The 20,295-nt window shown below is 50.5% G+C and overlaps 1 protein-coding gene across 5 annotated transcripts in view; it reads right to left on the reverse strand.

Moving 5' to 3' along the window:
- TBC1D30 (TBC1 domain family member 30) overlaps positions 1-20,295 on the reverse strand; it is a 956,754-nt gene that overhangs the window by 388,460 nt on the left and 547,999 nt on the right. For all 5 annotated transcript variants that reach the window (XM_069629763.1, XM_069629762.1, XM_069629764.1 and 2 more), the window contains one exon: positions 7,916-8,041. In XM_069629763.1, the coding sequence (XP_069485864.1) occupies positions 7,916-8,041 (126 nt within the window). The remainder of the gene's footprint in view (positions 1-7,915; positions 8,042-20,295) is intronic.

The raw sequence follows: 20,295 nt of genomic DNA on the forward strand, positions 1-20,295 counted from the left end.
CTCTGCCTGTCCCCTTTTCTCTCCAGATGAGGTTTCTATAGACAAGTCTGATCTATGAAAGTCTCGTCGAAACAGATTCACCCCTGTTCCTCCAAAACTATCAAGGATAACAGCGACTCCCTTGCTCCTGCCCTGGCTGACTTCTGCAATCACTCCTTCGCCACTGGAGTCTTCCCTTCCCCCCCTGAAGCACTCCCTTATGCACCCTCTTCTTAAGAAACCCTCAGCCGACCCCTCCTGCCCGGCTAACTATCGCCCAATCTCCATCACTCCCTTCCTGGGCAAGCTCCTGGAGAAACTGGCCATCTCCCAGCTCAATCTCCACACTGAATCTGTTGGTTGTCTTCATGACCATCAGTCTGGCTTCAGAGCTGCCAGAAGCACGGAAACTGCTCTCCTGAACATCTGTGAAGACCTGCTCACCAACCTCGACTAACACCCCTTGCGTTCTTATCTTGCTTGATCTCTCTTCTGCCTTTGACACTGTCAACCATGCCATCCTGCACAACAGTCTCCGTGATAACCGTGACTGACTTCTTTCCTATCCGACCGACCCTCCCAGGTCCAACTTGGGTCCTTCCTCTCCGACATCTTTTTCTCTACCTGTGGTGTCCCCCAGGGATCTAACCTCTCTCCCTGGCTGTTCAACCAATACCTGGCACTCCTTGCCCACCGCATCGCCGCTCTCTGTACCAACATTCAGTGCTATGCGGATGATACCCAGCTCATTTTCAGGCTACCCACAGCCTCCTCCTCCTCCTCCTCCTCTCCTTCCCTCATCTCTGATTGTCTGCCATCCAGGATTGGTGTGCCGCCAACGACCTCTGCCTTAATGTCAGTAAGACTGAGATTCTACTCATCGGCACACCCACTCCCTCCTTCCCTGCAGCTCTCTGGCCGGCCTCTCTTGGCCCTCCTCCCACTCCAACCTGCAAGGCTAAAAACCTCGGGGTCATCTTCGACTCTGCACGCTCTTTCTTCCCTCACATCTCCGATGTCTCTAAGAAGTCACACTACCAGCTGCACCTCCTTAGAGGTATTCTTTCTTTCCTGTCCTTCCCCCAGAGGCTCACGGTCTCCATAGCCCTGGTCCTCTCTAAGCTGGACTACTGTAACAGCCTCTATCTAAATCTTCCTGCCTCCACTCTCCGCCCTCTGCAACTTATCCAGAACAGGACTGCGAGACTTGTCCTTGGCCTCAAGCCCAGGGATCCTATCTCTCCAGGACTGAAATATCTGCACTGGCTCCCAGTGGCTGCGAGGATTAAGTTAAAAACCCTCTGCATTGTACACAAGGCCTTCTGGGGTCGCAATACCTTCAACTCTCTCTTCCTAAATATCTTCCTTCGAGCTATTCGCTCATCTGCCTCCAACTCCCTCAGGGTCAGTCGCTTCTCCAAGCAACGAGTTGGTGGCAGATCACTTCGGCAGGGGCCTCTCTCTGGAACAGCCTTCCTGCCTCCCTGAAACTTGAGGAGAACCATCTCCGGTTCCGGAAACACCTCAAAACCTTCCTCTTTGCTTCTGCTTTCTCTCCTCCCCTCCCTTGCTGAATTCCTGACTGAAATTGCACTGCCTCCCTGGCAACCCCTGCACTTGGGGGACTGTTTTTCTGTATCCCTTCAGTCCCCCTACCAGCACTTATGGCTGCACTTCCTTGCACTTGCCACTAACTGGCTGTTTATTTGTCTTTTTTTTTTCTTATTTATTCCACTTTCCCATGTACTGCACTTTCCCCGCTCCCTTTCCCCCGTGTACTTTTCTTTTCACCCCTTCCCATGCACTTGCGCGATCTGAATGACACCTGGCCTAGTAGGATCATTGTCTGTCCTCCCTTGTCCCCCCCCCCTTGCCTCGTCGCACCTTGAAACACTTGTGTATAGGCGCGTTATAAATGCCATATCATATCATTAAGTTACCTTATAGCGCCTCAATGCCTAAGGGCTGCAGTGCGCTTTACAAATCCAAAATAAATAAATAAAAAGGGATTCTGCTGTTTCCTCATCCGACAGCCACCTGGTAACGAATTGTAGCATTTCGAAGTTCGGCAGGTTCATACCGCCTCTGTCATACGTGTTTTGAAGTTTCCATAGAGCCACCCTGTTCCTGGAGTTGTGCCACAAGAAGCCTCTACATAAACTCTGGAGTTTAGCAAAGAACCGCAAAAAAATGTAGTAGCCTGGGTATGACCACCATCTTTAGTAGGGCCGCTCTCCCCACCATGGCTAGGGGGAGCTTAGCCCAAAACTTCATGCTGTTCTTAAGCCTTTCACTGCTCTTTCCGTGTTATATTCATATTCGTCCTCAATTGTGTGGTATATGTTAATCCCAAGGTATCTAAATGTTCTGGTCTGCCAGGCTATCTGCAGGACTGGTAGATTCTCCCGCGGAACCCCTCTGTACCTACCCAGGGGGAACATGCATGATTTTTTGGGGTACACCGCTATGCCCGAGAGAGTCGCGTAGCGCTCTATCACTTCCAAGATATATTGCAAATTTTCCTCTGGGTATCGCAGGTATAGTAACATATCATCCGCGTACAAAGGTATCAAATGCAGTCCCCCCCTTTGGTGTAGACCCCTATTTCCTCATATTGCTGTCTCTGGCAGATCACTAGTGGATCCAAGGCGAGGATGTACAACATCGGGGACCATGGGCAGCCCTGTCTCGTGCCTCTACTGAGCTGCCATTTGTCCGATATAATCATTCCTGTCTTGACCCTGGCCGTCGGGGCGCTATACACCATTTTCACCCAGCGCAGGTACCCATCCCGTATTCTTTCAGAGCCGCCATCATCCAGGGACACCTTACAGAATCAAAGGCTTTCACTGCGTCTAGTGAAACTACTGCTATTTCGCTTGGGCCTCCCTCTACCTGTTCTATGATGTGGTGGAGCCTCCTGTGGTTATCAAATATGCTTCTGCCTGGGACATACCCGGTTTGATCAGGGTGTATACGTTTATTTATTCCCTCTTAAGTCTATTCGCCAGCACCGAATTTTACTGTCCTGGTTTAGCATGGACAGTGATCTATACGAGCCGCAGTCTGTGCTTGGCTTGTCGAGCTTGAGGAGTGGTATGATTACTGCTTCCCTCAGAGATTCCGGCAATTTCCCTTTATCGAAGGCATCGTTCAGCATTGCTAATAGTGGGGGAGAGCACTTCTTGTCTGTATGTTTTATAAAATTCACTGAGAAGCCTGTCTGCCCCCAGGGCTTTGCAAGTGGCCAGTTGTGATACTACTGCTTCCAATTCCTCTATTGTGGTCGGGGCGTCCAGATTCTCCCTCTCTTCCTCACACACTTGGGGGAGTCCAATATCTTCTAGCGTTTCTCGGGTCTCTCTCTCTCTAATCGCTGCCTTTGGTGTTTCGTTCTTATATAGCCAACCGAGCAGCCTCCCTGGTTTGTCTCCCCCGCGTGTTGTCTTTCAATGTATTTTTAATAGTTTAGATTGCAAAATTTCTCCCAGAGCCCAGCGCATGCCTGTTGTAACTGGCTTACCCGTTCGGCGTCCTCCTGTGAGGTGCCCCCTTTTTCCATAAATGTTTCTAGTCTCTTTTCCATTTCCTGCAGCTCTCGCACTATCCCCCCTTGGACCCCTTTGGATTTGGATATGGCCACTCCCCACACCACCACCTTAAAGGCCTCCCACAGGGTACTCTCCGTCTCCACACTCCCCATATTGTTTTCAAAATACCCAATTATTTCCTCCCTTCGATCCTCCTGGAAGGGGTTGTCCTTCAGTGCCTCAGCTCTAAGCCTCCATGTTGGGATTCTGGCCCTGGGGTGTTGATGTCGCCACGTCAGAGCCGGGGGGGGGGGGGGGGGAAATGATCCGATAATATACTCGCCTTGTATTCTGAGGTCATTATTTCCCCCACCAGTTCCGGGGCGGCAAACATGTAATCCAGCCTCGTGTACAGGTTGTGTGGGGCGGCGTAGTGTGAATATTGCCTATCCTTCAGGTGTTGCTGCCTCCATATGTCTTCCAGCCCGAAGTCACCCAACAGGGCTTGTAGTGTTTTCGCTGCTGGGGTGGGTTTATCTAGTTTTGTGTCTGAGCTATCCATTTTGGGGTTCAGCGTACAATTAAAGCCCCCTCCATATTAAAGCCCCCTCCTCCCATGTGGGGGCTGATCTTATTATATAGGGTCTTAAAGTAGGCCGGGGTATCCTGGCTAGGAGCGTATGCGTTTATGATGCACAATTCACTATTTTCTAGCAGTTCCCAAATCGCTACCATCCTCCCATCCGGCTCCACAGTAGCCTATAGCATCTGGAAAGGCACATGTGGCGCCACCCAAATGATTACTCCTCTGGCGTATGCGGAGTATGCTGCTCCCACAGTGAGCCCTCTCCACTTTCTCTTTACCACCTCTTGCTTTTCTTTGGTGAGGTGGGTTTTCTGCAATAGGGCTATGTCCACCTTTTGCCTTTTCAGGTACATCATTACCTTGTTTCTCTTCAGGTGGCTATTGAGACCTCTGACAATCCATGTTATTATTCTAAGGTCTCCCATCGTTGTCCAAATCCTGTCTCTCCTCCCTCCCTTCTCGTCCGTTCCTCCAGTTATACTTGGAGTGAATCATGCGCCGGAGCCCATGGGTGCAAGCTCGTTCCCTACCAACTACCCCTACAACTATAATCCTATACACTGCAAACCCCCCCCCAACTCTCCCCCCCTCCCACGTCCCTCCCAATCCCCAACTGTAGCCCAGCTCCATCCCTGGATCTCAGGCCTACCCGCATCCGGTCCTACCTTGTATGTCGGTGCTAGGAATCCAGCAGGAGGTTGCCACACTACTGGCAACCCAACTACTCTATCTAATGGGGTATAAGGTGGGTCATCCGTGCTTCCTGCATATAGCTTCAATATTTTCTGCCCACCACGTATACATCCAAACTTCTCCCAAATCTATGCAAAACTATATTCAAGTCCCATTGTCGTTATGTATACAGCACCACAATGTTCGGGCCGCTTATTCACTCCACTTCTCGTCTCTGCTCTTGCGTTGCTCCTCCACATCTTCCGGAGCGTTCTGTGCGTCCAGCCAGTTCACATGTATCTGAGGCCTGCCTCCCGCATCCTCCTTTTAACTGCTCCAAAGTTGAGTCTGTGTCTTTGTACCTGCAACGTGTAGTCCGGGTATGCTGTTATTGCCGCAGATGCTCTCCTTATAATGCCTCCTCTGCGAAAATACTCCAGGATTTTTTCCCTGTCCCGGTAATTCAGTATTTTGGCGATGGTTGGCCTCGGCAGTGCGCCCGGGGTGGGTCTTCTTGACAGTGCGCGGTGGCTCTCTCCACCGCGAATCCTTGGGAGAGTGCCCCTCCCTCGATCTCTTGCAGCAACATGGTTTCTATATAGTCTGTGGGGTTTGGGCCTTCCTCGCCTTCCGAGAGTCCTACGAAGCGTACATTGTTCCTTCGGGGGGCCAGGCCTTCGGCTTCCTCGGCTCTGCTTTCTAAGTTACTTGTTGGCGCAATATGTGAATCTCTGAGGCATTCGGGTTGCAGGTGGTGGTATTTGAGTTGACTTCTTTTTCTAACACACTTGTGCGTTCGGCTATCGCTTTGACGTCTTGTCGCAATAGGTGAACGTCTACTTGTACAGCATATATCTTGAATTCAAGTGAGGTCTTGAGATTTGCCATAGCTGCTTCCAGTTTAGTTTCCCAAGTGACCTTTAAGTCTGCAATTGCCTCAAGGATCTGCCGTTCACTTCTCGTCGGTCCGGTATCCGTCTGTGGGCTCCTCCCTTTGTTGCTGGTGCCCTCCGTTGATTGGGATGACCTGGCAAATTTGTCCATGGTGGGTTGCTTCCCTTTTGTTTCGGTAAGTTTAGATGCCATTTCAGCTATGATGGTTGTGGTGCACTCGGCTTGGTCTTATGCACTGCCTGGCTTGCCCTGTGGTACCACTCTGTGGTGGGCAGCGTCCTGGCTCTGTGCCAGTGGCCGTGTGTTGGTCTGTGACCTCCGCCTTCTTCAGTGCTGGCCTTCGGGGTGCAGTGTGCTTTCTCACCCACTTACTGCGTGCGCCTCATGTGATGGCCAGGGAGAGGTGCTATTCCCTGGTTATGTTTTTACCTCAGGGATCAGGCTTCTTTCGGTGCTTGCTTCAATGTTCAGGTGTTTGCAATATTCAGCATGGTCTGTACCTGCTGTGGCAGTATGGGCTCCTTAACTGCTGTTCATGTGCCATCCCCCTGGGCCGGCAGTTATCAGCGCTATGCCTCCATGGACATGCAATTACGTCTCTGATTTATTATGACCCGTTCTGGCAGGCCGCGATCCACTTAATGTGAATTACCCGGGTCCTGGTCTTGAGCTAAGGTTATGCCCGCTCCTTGCTCCGCTGTACTTTTATGGGCCCTCCGTCTGCAGTTGGCCGTCACCCGACCGCACACCAGCCGGCTCAGGGCAGCAGTTGTGGCGCTGTCCCACCGCCACCGGCGCTCACTCCGGTCCTCCCCAGGGGGGGGTTGTCATCTGGGCGACACCAGCACCAGGCCGCACCCGCCAACTCCATTGGCCACAGCGGTCACGCTCTCCGCTTACGGTAGCCTCCGGTGATGTCCCCGCCGCACATCCATGTGTGTCTGCCTCTGCATCAGCCACAAAGCGGGCGTTCCTCCTAATCCTCGATGGGGTTCATCTGCTGCAGCAACCCTCACTCGATGCACTGTACAGGGAGCTGCGCCAGTCCACGCGTGACTGGATATGCAAATGCCCCGTCTCGGTCCCCCTCTGTGCGTCTCAGGGCCGCCGCCTCCGTCCACTCCCCCATCCCCTCCCAGGATGTGCCTCTGGGAAAAAACGAAATGTCCCTGCTTCGGGCGTGCTGTGCTTCAGCTACATTCTCTTGTGGTAGTGTGGCGTGCCGCCGGTGCTCCGTTTCTATGATGTCCCAGTGTATCACCACCATACGCCTGTCCAGCGGAGCATTCTTTATCGCCTGCACACAGTGTCACAATGTAGCACCATCCTGTGTGCCTTGTGTGTAGCGTTCAATAACTGAGGGACCTGCCGTGCAGACACATCGGGCTCTCTTTTCCAGAACAAGCACATTATTCGTTTCAGTATGGACTGAGTCCCACGTTGCGTCTCTGCATTGCCCTTTGTTCGGCGGCGCCATCCGCCATCCGCCATCTTGCCAGCAAATCTGCGGGCCGGGTGTATCATCGAACTTATCTTCACAACTTCTGCCCAGCTCGGTCAATCTGCTGCAAATATCACGCTCTGTGAGCCCCTCACCTTCCAACAACCGCGGGTACGTTTATTATGTTAATTGAGGCATTCCGTGGGTGCCAAGATCGTTCTCGGATTAGCAGGAGCTCTCAGGAAGAGCAACCTATTCCATGGCTGCCAAGCCACGCCCCCAAACTTGCATCTATTAAAGTTTATATAGCACTTTCACCAAAGTGCTGTACAATTAAAGCAATAAACAGTACAATTAATTTAAAAAAGAATAGTAAAATTAAATCTGCCGTAAATGGGGAAAAAAGGTAATTAGCAGTTGTGTGACAACAAGTTAGTCTTTAAACAAGTACGAAAGAGATGTGGAGGACCAGACTGGTGGGGAAAAAGCTTCAAGAGTTTAGGAGCAAGTAAAGAGAATAAAGTAAAAAGATATGAAGCACAGGGTGGCTTAGGAACAGAGAGTAGAGGTAGTGACAGCGATAGAAGAGAACAAGAGCAAAAGAATAACTGCTGAGGGAAGAACGATATGGTGGACCAAGACCATGGATACGTTTTAAAGAGGAATACAAAATGATGAAGAATATGATGACCAAACGAGAGACGGGAGTGAGAGGCAAGAGTATCAGTAACAGAGAAACGAGAGGATAAGGAAAACACGAGGCGAATGGCAGTTTTATACACCAAACAGAGGTGGGCAAGTACTGGTACTCACTTTCACAATCTGAATCCCCATGGAGTCATCATCTGGGTTGCTTCGGTCGTTAAAAGTAAACCGCATAGTTTTATCCCAATCAATTGAAATGCTATGCAGGTACTGATCCGCTAAGGTCAGCCATACCTAAAAGAAATTTTAATAAGCAATTAATTATTCCTATCCATTTTTAAAAGTGCTGTGTTCTCCATTTTTCAGATGTCATTTTTTCTGTTCAGATGAAGCAGTGGCATATCTGGGACTATGGCATGTCTCTTCAGAATTTAATTTACGAGGACTGTGGTCAGGATTGCTACCACACCTACACACAAAAGATAGGACATAACCATGCAACAAACTACATGAAACCTTTCCTGAAACAAGAATCTATTTTTTACTATTTTTGTAACCCACATAACATAAAAGTCAGAAATATGAAAAACACTGGGTTTTCTAATACGTTTTCAGATTGCTAGCAAACTAACTTGTCAATAAAATGAATGTAACACAATTACAGGCCAATTTAGCACAAGGCAAGGTGAGACACCAACTATGCCATGCCACGCTACTTTTTTGGCAGTGTTCCTTGAACAGTTTGCACCATTTTAGTAATTTTATACCTCAGTAGTTTGTCTATAAAGCCAACATTTACTGGCGAATTAAAACTTTTGGAAATAAGACCTAGCCTTTTGTGACGCATTGCATTCAGACAGAATACAATGAAAAAAAGGAACAAGTTACTTACCTGTAACTGTTGTTCTCCAGCATGGGTCTGGCATGGATTCACATGCTCATGAATATTCCCCGTCGTCAGGCTGGGAATCCTCGGTAAAGAAAAAACCAGTATCAGTTTCGTTTCTGATCTGTCTTTCGTAGTAGTAACCAATCACTGGTCTCTGCGTCATACTGACCACAGCCAATGACTGCCCTCTACCTAAGCACCGCCTCTGGCAGCCATCTTCAGATTTGGAAGCACGTGAAGTGGCAGTATGACCAAGTGAAGAGCCACAGAGGGGTAGGCGGGAGGGTTCGCCTGTGAATCCATGCCAGACCCATGCTGGAGAACAACAGTTACAGGTAAGTAACTTGTTCCTTCTCCAGCATGGGGTCTGGCATGGATTCACATGCTCATGAATAAAGAATACATAGCAGTACACACATGCACAACCACGGGAGGTGTCAAAGGCTCAACATTAAGCATTACATCAAACTCAACATTAAGCATCTTACCTCCTCACCAGGCTCACCTCAGGCGAACAGGTTGCGCAGCACTGCTTGGCCGACCCTGGACTCTTCCCTGGAATCCCGATCGACGCAGTAGAATTTCGTGAAGGTGTGCATCGACCTCCACGTAGCAGCCCTACATATGTCCCAGCAGGGGCACACCAGAAAGGAACGCCGTGGTAGCTGCGATCGCTCTGGTGGAATGGGCTCTCGGACGGCCAGGCAGCGGTCGGTTTGCCAACCGATGACAGTACATGATACAGCCGGAGAGCCATCTGGAAATGGAAGCCTTCGAGATAGCCTTCACCTGATTGACAGGTCCAAAGTTCACAAAGAGTTGTGACGTCTTCCGAAAACACTTTGTGCGGTCCACGTAGAACTTCAGCGCTCTAGCCACATCCAGCGAGTGCAAAGTCCTCTCAGCCGGCGACGAAGGCGACGGGAAGAACACAGGCAACACCAAGGGTTAGTTGAGATGGAAGTCCGACGGTACCTTGGGCATGAAGGAGGGGTGCGTCCTGAGCACTACCCTCGTGTCGTGAAAAGTCAAGTACGGGGCCTTGCAGGAAAGGGCCTGGATCTCTCCCACCCGTCGTGCGGAGGTGATGGCCACAAGAAACGCTGTTTTCCACGACAGAAACTTCAACGGGGCCGAGTGCAGAGGCTCGAACGGAGGTCCCATGAGCTTCGTCAGCACCACGTTGAGCTCCCACGCCGGGGCCGGAGCCTTCACCGGCGGGAATGATCTGAACAGTCCCTTCATGAACTCTTTCACCAGACGATGAGACCACAAGGACGTCCGCCCCGTGGTTCTGGTGTATCGGGAGATCGCAGCAAGATGAATCTTGATGGACGCGTGTGCCAGTCCAGCTTTGGCCAGCGTCAGCAGGTACGGCAGTACCTGGGGAGCCGTAATCCGTAGAGGGTTAATCTTCTGTGCGTGGCACCAGACAGAGAACCTCTTCCATTTGTGTCCGTAGCATTCAAGAGTCGAGGACGCCCTGGCCTTTGCAAGAACCTCTCTGCAGTCGGCCGGTATGTCGTATCCTCCAAACTCTAGCACTGCAGGAGCCAGGCCTGCAAGTTCAGCGATTTCGGGTCGTGGTGGAGGATGGCGCCTCCTTCCCTGGAGAGTAGATCCGCGTCCACCGGCAGCTTGATTGGCGGGGACGTTGACAAGTCCAGAAGGTCCGGGAACCATATCTGCCTCGGCCACGCAGGTGCGACGAGGATCATCCTGCACCGTGACCTCTTGAGCTGGTTGACGAGCCGGATTAGCAGTGGCAAAGAAGGGAACGCGTAGAGGAACAGGCCCTCCCAGGGGAACGAGAAAGCATTGCCCATGCTCCTCGCCTGGGGAAACCTGCTGGCGAACCTCCGGCACTTGGAGTTCGTCGCCGTCGCGAACAGGTCGATCTGGGGTGTGCCCCACCGTCGGAAGAGGCGATCCACTAGATCCTGTCGTAGTTCCCACTCGTGGCACGAGCGCAGCTCCCTGCTGAGTGAGTCGGCGATGGTGTTTTTTATCCCTGTCAGATGAAACGGCACCAGAAACATCCTTTGGGCGACGGCCCAATGCCACAGGTCCTGCGCCTCCTTGGACAGTGCTGGGGACCTGGTTCCGCCCTGTTTCCTGATGTAAAACATGGTGGTGGTGTTGTCGGTGAAGATCCTCACCACCTTGCCCTTGAGGGACGGAAGGAAGGACCTGAGGGCCCAGAACACTGCACGGAGCTCCAGGACATTGATATGGAGGGACTTCTCCGTCGGGAGCCAAAGGCCTCTCGCGTGCAGATTTTCGGTGTGCGCTCCCCACCCTTCCAGGGAGGCATCCGTGGTCACTGTCTCCTGGTGGTCTGGGGTCTGGAAGTCCATGCCCGCCGTCAGATGCGCGCGGGTACCCCACCACCGGACCGCGCGGCGGAAACTCTCATCTAGTGTGATCCTCTCCTCGAAGCCGCCCGTCGTTTGGATCCAGCGCGCGTCCAGGAACTCCTGCAACGGGCGCATCCGGAGCCTGCACATGGGAATGAGGTAGATGCAAGAAGACATCATTCCGAGGAGGGACTTGATGGACCTCACCTTGGCCGCGTCGGAAGCCAACATCCGCTGTACCTTGCCCAGGATGGACCTGGTCCTTTCCTCCGACGGGGAGGCCAGAAGGGACACTGTGTCGAGCTTCGCTCCCAGAAACACTGCGTTTTGCGCGGGTACCAGGTGGGACTTGGCGTGGTTCACGGAGAATCCCAGGTCCGTGAGAAGTTGGACGGTCCTTGCCGTGTGCTCCACGGCGAGCTCCCTCGTCTTGGCTCGGATGAGCCAGTCGTCCAGGTAGGGGTAGACGTGGATCCCCTCGCGGCGCAGCTGCGCCGCCACCGGTGCAAGGCACTTGGTGAATACCCTGGGTGCCGACCGTAGTCCGAAGGGGAGGGCTTTGAACTGGTAGTGACGCCCTTGGACCACAAACCTGAGGAATTTTCGGTGCCCCTTTAGGATGGGAATATGGAAGTAGGCATCCTCCAAATCCAACGACGACAGGAAGTCTCCTTCCTCCAGCTGACCCAGGACGTGCTGGAGGGTGACCATCCGGAACTTCTGCGCCTTGATGAATTTGTTCAGACGTCGCAGGTCTAGGATGGGGCGCCATCCTCCCGTCTTCTTCTTCACGAGGAAGTATCTCGAGTAAACTCCGGAGCCCCGAAGCCTCTTTGGGACGAGTTCGATGGCACCCTTCCTGAGCATCGCCCTTACCTCCAGGAGAAGCGGAGGGACGTGAAGCTCTTTCCTGGCCACGGGGGGGACGCGCGGGCACCTTCTTTGAAACTCGAGCGCGTGGCCCCGGGCTAAGGCGTCCAGCACCCAACGGTCGGTGGAGATGGACTCCCACACGCTGACGAAGCTCGCCAGCCGGCCTCCCACCGGGGTGCATCGGTGGGGGCCCGACCCCACGGTCGGTTCAATCCTGTTTCGACGAGGCTTTGCCGCCTTGACCTCCTTGGCGACGACGGCGGGGTCCGCCAGACTTGCCTCACCCTCTGTAGGCCTCCTGAGACGACGAGCGGGCCGCTTGACGGTAGGTGGAGAAACCGCCGCCGGAACCTTTAGAGGCGCCCTTGCCTCCGCTGCTCCGAAAGGGCGTCCGTCGTTGCTGCAGAACCCCAAGGGCCCGGGCCGTCTCAGTGTCCGCTTTAATGGCCTGAAGGAAATCGTCCACTGTTTTCCCAAAAAGGTTGTTCCCATCGAACGGCATGTCCAGGACTCTGGTCTGTACGTCTTGACGGAAGTCCGTAGCCTTGAGCCATCCACGCCACCTAAGGCACACGCCGTTGCCCAACTGGCGAAACCAAGTGTCGGCGATGTCCGTCGCAATAGTGATGGCGTGGTCCGACGCCACCTCACCTTCCTGTAGGATCTCCAGGGCAACCGCCCTCTTGTTGTCCGGTAGGAAGTCCAGCAGGGGAGCCAGTTTGTACCATAGCTCCCTGTCGTAGCGGGCCACGATAGCCAAGGCGTTGGCCGCTTTAATCGTCGTCGCTGCAGACGAGATGACCCTGCGTCCCATAGTGTCCAATTTCTTTCCCTCGCCGTCCGGAGGCCGCACCCCCCCCCCGCTTTCTTCCTGGCCGCCGCGGAGATGACGGAGTCCGGGGTAGGCTGCGCCCAGAGGCACAGGGGGGGCGCGTCCGGGACCCGGTACTTCTTCTCGTACCGGTCTCTTCTAGCTGGCGTAGTGGAAGGGTTCTTGAGGAGGGCGAGGCCCTCATCCCAAATGTCGTCCAGTAGAGGCACCGCGAGGACCGTCTTCCTCTTGGCCTCGCGACGTTGATAAAGGAATCCTTCCTTTTTCTTCTCCTCAGGGCAGAGTTGGAAAAGCTCGGATGCCCTGGCGATCATGGAGTGGAACGAACCAATCTCGTCGGGCGGAGAAGCCCTGGTGGGAGGTGACGACGTCGTAAACCTCGTCGTCCGTACCCGTCGCTGCCGTGTCAGTCCCCGTATCATCCCCTCGGGTGGACGGGGAGGAGGGCTGGACGGTGCGCGACGGCTGAAAAGGAGGTGGAGGGTGAATCCTTCTTTTCTTGGGCGGGGGAACGCCAGAAGGTCCCGGTTCAGGATCCCCCGATGGGAGAGGTTCCTCCGTCGGCAACGGTAGTCTCGTCCTTATCTCTGAGCATAAGGGCTGTATAGCCAACAAAATGGCCACCGAGTTGTCTTGCGGCGCTGGCAGAGGGGAATCCGACGGGCGATCAGGGGCCCCGACGGGCCGGTCTTCTTCCACGCCAAGGCCGTGGCTTAAGACCTCGATCAGCTCTTCCTCCGAGGTTGAAGCCGAATCTACGACGACGCCCTGCCCCCCCTTTTTCTTCCCCGCCGGGGATTTCACGGGGGTCCTATCGATGGGCACAAAAGAGGACTCCCTCCAAGGTGGCAGGGAGAATCTGAGCCCCGAGGTCGCCACCACTGGTGTAGCCTCCACAGGCTGAGCCAGGGTCGCCGCGACAGTATCGATAGAGGGCTTGGCCGGATGGATTAAGGCCTTCACCACCTTAGGTGCGCTCACCGCCTTATCCTTGAGGGGGGGACACTGCCTCACTCCCCCTCCGATGGGGCCTTCAAGCTCGACCGGGGCCTCTCCAGGAGCTTCGCCGGGTGCTCGCCCTTCCTCTTACCCGACCCAGAGCGCTGGCTCGTGGTTGAAGGTGCTGGGGAGGGTGCGCCCTGCCTGGCGCCCGTAGAGCCCGACCGTTCGGCGCTCCCGGTGCCAGCGGACTCGCGGTGCTTGGCCTTGTGTTGGACCCCCGTCGCCGGGGCGTCCTCAAAGGTCTTAGAAGACCGCTCGGATTTCTTCCTCTTCTTCTCGCCTGACGGGCTCTTCCCTTCCAGCCAGTTGGCGAGACGTTGATGGCGGTCCTTCATGGTCCGCTCCGACATATTGCCGCAAAACGCACAGTCCTTCTCCACGTGCGTCTTGTCCTCATGTAAGCAGTAGAGACAAAAGGAGTGTTCGTCCTCCTTAAAGACGTTCTGCTGCTGGCATCCAGGGCAGACCCTGAACAGCTTTCCGGGCGTCGAGCTTCCCTTCTCCTGGGCCATGCCCGGGCCTGAGAAGCTTCTGGAGTCCTCCAAAGCGTAGCTCGACGAAATCTTCAACCTTGAGGGGCGCAGACGAATCCGACACGGGTCCCCGTTGATCGGATGGAGAGTCGGTGGAGCTTGAGGCTCTTTTGACCGAAAAAACGAAGTTTTTGAGCAAAAAACGTGAAAAAATAGCACTAACGCTCGAGAGCAATAGCACGAGGATCCCAACACATGAACGTGCAGTAAAAATCTGAAGATGGCTGCCAGAGGCGGTGCTTAGGTAGAGGGCAGTCATTGGCTGTGGTCAGTATGACGCAGAGACCAGTGATTGGTTACTACTACGAAAGACAGATCAGAAACGAAACTGATACTGTTTTTTTCTTTACCGAGGATTCCCAGCCTGACGACGGGGAATATTCATGAGCATGTGAATCCATGCCAGACCCCATGCTGGAGAAACAGATTCAGACAGACTAGCGCGGCAAAAGCTGTAGACCAATCAAACGGAACAGTGCAACGTTATAAAGGCATTGATAAAAATTAGATATAAGCAGTGAACTGCGCCAATTGACAATAATACAATAATAATTGAATTATGTTTTTAATTCCATTCCACAGCCTGACACGTGTTTCGAGCAAAGCTCTTTTTCAAAGGTAGATAATTACCGTTGAACCTTGTCCAAAGGAAACTTAATATTACTTGCGGTTGCAATAACCATTAATTAATTACAGCCTTCCGGCAACAACAATGTACAAAGAGAGAGTGCACTATTGTATTATTGTCAATTGGCGCAGTTCACTGCTTATATCTAATTTACTTCTTATCGAGGGTCCTTGGTCCGGGTTCCCTCACACTCTCATGTTGAACGCTGCCTTTTTAAACTTCTAACTCTTGTGCAGTTGCGCTGGTCGTTCACATAGGCCTTTGGACCATCTTGTTTTACTGTAAAGGCATTGATAGTTACTCTAAAATGAACACAGTGAACAGGTAAACGTCGAATACATGAGACTAAATGTGCATAACAAGGCAAAATTAAATATGGGCAGAAAATTAAATATTCAAATTAGGAACCTCAAGTGTCCAGAAATTGTCCAACGTAACCTTCTTTAATGGTTCCATGTTAGTACATCATAATTTTCCTTTTTTCTACCACAGGAAGACCCCATACTCTTTTTCCTTGCTTGTTTTAATCCTTTTTTTTATTCTGCTTAATTTTGGTGTGCTATTTTGGTATTATTGTATGCATCATTACATCCACAATGATGCAAAGACATTTCTGCACGGATGTAAAGGCATGTGGAAACGCCAAAGTACCTGACTCCTAGTTAACACTAACAAATGCATTACACATGTTGCAGAATGTCACAAAGTGCTGTATCATTTTAAACATGGGCCATAGACTGCAGAATGACTCACATATAAATTCAGAGGACCTTTAATGTTATGGTGCACTCATCCAAGATAAGCTGCCTGCCCCACAGGGGTTACTCACTGTAGTGACTTGTGCACTGGTAATCTATGTCCCTTTCATACAGACTGCTAAGTTATTTGGATCTTCAGTAAGGAAAAGAGTATGTGAAAATTGGTACCTTTGCACACTCACATCTCCGGGCATATCAGTCCCCAATAACTGCTCACCCTTATGGATGGAGAAACGTCCATACCTCAGACCCACTCTCGCTCCTGAACTGTGTCAAATAAATGAACGGTGAGAGAAGGGGCATTGGTATGAATGGAGACATGGACTAGAGTCACCATGGTAAAGTGACACTTTCGGGTACATCATCTTCACATAACTATGTGAAAGGCTACGCTCTCCTGTCTACATCTGGTATACCTCCAGAGTACAACAGACTATCCACAGGCTAGTAAAGGTGTAGAAGTCTGCTTCCGTGCAGAAATGCAGGTATAAAAGACACAAGCCCCTCTTTCAGATGCTCTGAAAATCAATGGTTTGGTTTACATCGATTTTCAGTACCCTTTTTATAAGGCACCTCGGTTTCAGAGGACAGGTTTAAAGCAAATTGATGCCAAAAAGAGGACCTTTTTGATAGGAAATTAAGAGAAACTTCGGCAAAAAGGAAGGGTTGTAGGAATCCCTTTGCTAGCCGAAATGCAGTAGTACAAGGCTCGCCTGAAACAGCAAACAATTGATATATCCTCCATGCTGATGAAAAGGGGGGATTTTTCCAGATTCACTTTCAGTAGCCTATCAACATGCATTTACCATAGGATTGTATAATGGATAGATACATTCCTTTTTGGTATATCTATATAGGTACTGATAGCAGTCATACAGGTTTAACCCTAGTGTCCCATAAAGGGGGGCATAGGGCACTTGCAGGGCTGCACCTTGGCTAGAAGGATCCACTGCACAGATGACTCTTCAAAAGAAAGCACTGACAGCGTTTTGTAAGTTGAGAGCTGAGTGTTGTTGATTACTTTGAATAAGTGCAACCCTCACTCTAGTGGGCTGAGTCGGCATTTTGCTCAAACACCACCAAAACACCCTGTTGATCCTGTCCCACGGTGCCTCGTGAGCAGAAGGGGCCACATATGTGTCGCACACTCGCCAAGAGGTGTGCTGCACTTCCCCCGCCATGGCCCATGTACTGTTGATCGGCACTCCCTATGGAGGAATCTGCTTAGATTCCCATGCTCTGCATGGGACGTCGACTGGGCGTGTTAGTAATACAGTCCCTAGGGTGACGTCTACTGTACCCATCATCCTTCACACGTCAAAGCCCCTCAGATTGATTGTTTCTGACATGAGGTTGCATGAAGTGTAGCGCGAGTACAGAAGCAGTGGAAGACCAGAAAAACCTCTATGCACCTTCAACTCCAGAGAGAAGGAAGGGTGGGCGCATGTGAATCTAAGCAGATACAAGCATCAGAAATATAATAACGGTGAGTAATGTATCCCTTCTGAGGCTTGTGAATCTGCTTAGATCACATGCCCTGCATAGATTAGCAAGCAGTATCTGGAGAAGGAGTTGGTAACAGAGATGGTACAGCGGCAAAGAGATGTTTTAGTACAGCATGGCCCACTTGTGCATCTGCTTTAGGGTGAGTGTCAATGCAGATATGAAGGTATGAATGGAACTCCATGTAGCAGCCTTGCAAATGGCACCTAGGGGGACAATTGCAATGAAGGCTAAAGTAGCTCCTGTATCTCTGGTTGAGTGATCCCTGGGAGTGAAAGGAAAAGGTCTCTTGGATAGGGAATAGCATAGTTGTATGCATTTGACTATCCATCTGGAGATGGCGTTTGCAATATGATCACCTTCTCTACCAGGTGTGGGGTGTATTCAAAGGCCCCCGGGTGGGGTGTATTCAAATGCCCCAAACAGAAGTCCAATTTAACACGAAAAGCAGGATTTTAAACACTGAAATAAAAATGGCTTGGCATTTGTTTTTTTCAAGTAAAATTGAGGAGCCATGTGGAAAAGGGGTCTTCCTGTCATTACCAAAGGAAAAGCAGTGTTTTAATTCACAGAAGGAGTCATCAAAGATCCCTTCCCCATGGAAAACAGGATTTGTAAACGGTGACACAAAAACGGCTTGCATAGGTGTGTGCAATTAAAAGCAGTTCAAATGTGAAAATGTATCATTGCTCACAGAAAAATGACAGGGAAAAGACGATGTGCGGGTTGACAAAAAGCAATGTATATTATGCTTCACATACACAACACCAGTGACATTTGAAAAGCTACTTTGTTTTCATGGAAAAATGTCAACCCAAGACAAACCCTTTTGCTGGCAGTGGGAAACTTCACAAGGACATCACCCACTCCCAGTCTGTTTGTTACATCTCCCAGCTAATTACCAACTGCAATAAAGTGTCCTGCTATAGGTGCCGAAATTCGGTGTTCTCCAGACCTGCTTGCTCTGAAGACATTGACTGCAGGAGAAGTTCGCCTTGGCTGGAGCATGACTAATATGTGTGAAAATGGGAGCAGCAACTTCAGCGAGCAAGCTTCTGACACAGACTGACAAAAAAAACACTGGGAACAGGCTGACCCAGTGACAACAAATGGCCGGGAGGTAGGAGGATGGCCACTTATCCCACATGAAGATTCACCATTAATTTAAAAGGACTATCAGCATTTAGACTTTTTTCTCAGCAACCATAAGGTGGATTTTTTCATTTTCGTACCATTGTTTAGGTAATTTCCAGGCGATTTTGGAGATCTAAATTTCCTCCACCTGCGACTTAGGGAACTGTAATGGCCAGTTAAACTAGGTTTCTGGCTGATCTGAACATGTTCCAAATGTGAGAATTGGTGAGTGGATGGAGAATAAAAATCAGGGAAATAGGTAATAACTTACATATTCATAACTGTTATGCTTTTTATGGAAATGGCAGAAAGGTGCCACATGGGCGTGCTACATGGTACGGACCTGGTGGTCGGCTTATCTAATTCCCCACGATAAGCTGATTCAGAAAATATGCATATTATGGCAGTCGCTAGTAAATTATGAAGTTGTGATACACAACTAGTTTTTGCCAGAAATTTGAAAGGAGAACAAATGGCGATTACAAATGGGAATTGCCATTTGTTACTCCAGGCCCCTAAACCAATCCTGACTTGGAGGTTGGGTTTGGGAGGGGAGAGAAAAGAAACTGTCCAATCCTAGTTGCAGGAATTATTTCAGGGTACTTCCCCCATCCAAGATTGTAAAATTGGTGTCATTGCTGCTATATAAGAGGGACACACACAGGAACAGGGGAGAGACAGAGGGCTGCTGAAACTTACCATCTGACAGCTGTGAGGAAACACCAGAGGAGATTGCTGATAGTGCATGTGGGTGGAGATGTCTATTTCTAGGAAGCCCTGAAAGCTGACTGGGTCCTATGGTAGAAAGCGGGAGGCCATCTTTGATAGTGGAGTGACCAGACCCCTGCCCTATCTTTCCAGAGTGCCCTGAGATGCAGCTGGCTTTCCTGAACTTTAAACAGAGGTTTTCTATGCAAGTAGAACTGAGCCCTGGGAATCCAAAAGGTGGGGGTGTCTGCTTGCCTTAAATCCTTTCCCTTTAGAGTGGGCGGGGGCAAAACTGTGTAGATCCTTAGCCTATTTAACTCAAAATATTAATTTAATTCCCCATTTGGCAGAACACTACGTGGTGAATTTTGTTAAAATTTGAAATGAACAAAGCTCACTTCCCAGTGTGCGCTGAAAACTATATCCTATAAATTAATTCGGTAATCCTTGTTGTCCTGCTGACCCCGACTTCGTTAAGGAAGAGGGGTGTCTGTTCTTAAATTATTCCAACATTTTTATCCAGCTTCCCCAACACAGGCCTTTCAGTGGAGGGGGTCTGAAATCCCAAATTCCCCAAATCATTAAAATTTTTCTGTCCGGCTTACCCAACACAGACCAAAGTAAGGGGGTGGTCTGAAAAACAAACCGCTAAATTACCCTGTGTTTATTTTAAACCAGAAGTGAGGGCAAAATCATAATTGCCATATGTATTTGTAGTAATCTTGAAATCCTACTGCTAGCCTTTAAGCCCGCAGGAAAATCAAAATCGTACAACACTACATGATAATTGTTTTCACTATTGATCAGTGTAATTATTTCTTGAAGTGTAATTCGCAGAAAGTGAAGAATTGTGATTGAGTTCTTTTCAACTTACTTTTGTGATTTATTTATTCTGAGAGAAGTTGATTATGTTGTGCAACAAATATAGTGGTGTTTGACATTTTCGTGCTAATTTCTATTACTTTTATTTAAATTAATACCAATATACTTTCCGTGCACCGGCCTGGTTCTTGGCTCATTGTTAGCTCAGAGGAGAGGGATCCAAGGGGCATGATATGCGTCTGAAGTAGGGCTGAAGAAAATAATCCGTTAAATAGTTGGTTGCGTGACACTGAGTGGGGAGAGAAGGAACTCCCCATGTTGAGGGTGGTCTCTCAAACAAAAAACGCTACAAATTGGGGGCTCATGGCCAGGATTTAGCTGCCTATTTCTGACCCATGACAAGCGCGTTGTGACTGACTTCATTTTGATGCAATTGCATTAAGGTGGAGGGAAAGTCATCTTTGTTTTGTTAAAGTGCCGCACAGACTTGACCCCTGAGTTTCAGGGAG

Source organism: Ambystoma mexicanum, chromosome 12 (genome assembly GCF_040938575.1).
Source record: "Ambystoma mexicanum isolate Mex_15411 chromosome 12, UKY_AmexF1_1, whole genome shotgun sequence".
Taxonomy (NCBI): Eukaryota; Metazoa; Chordata; class Amphibia; order Caudata; family Ambystomatidae; genus Ambystoma; species Ambystoma mexicanum.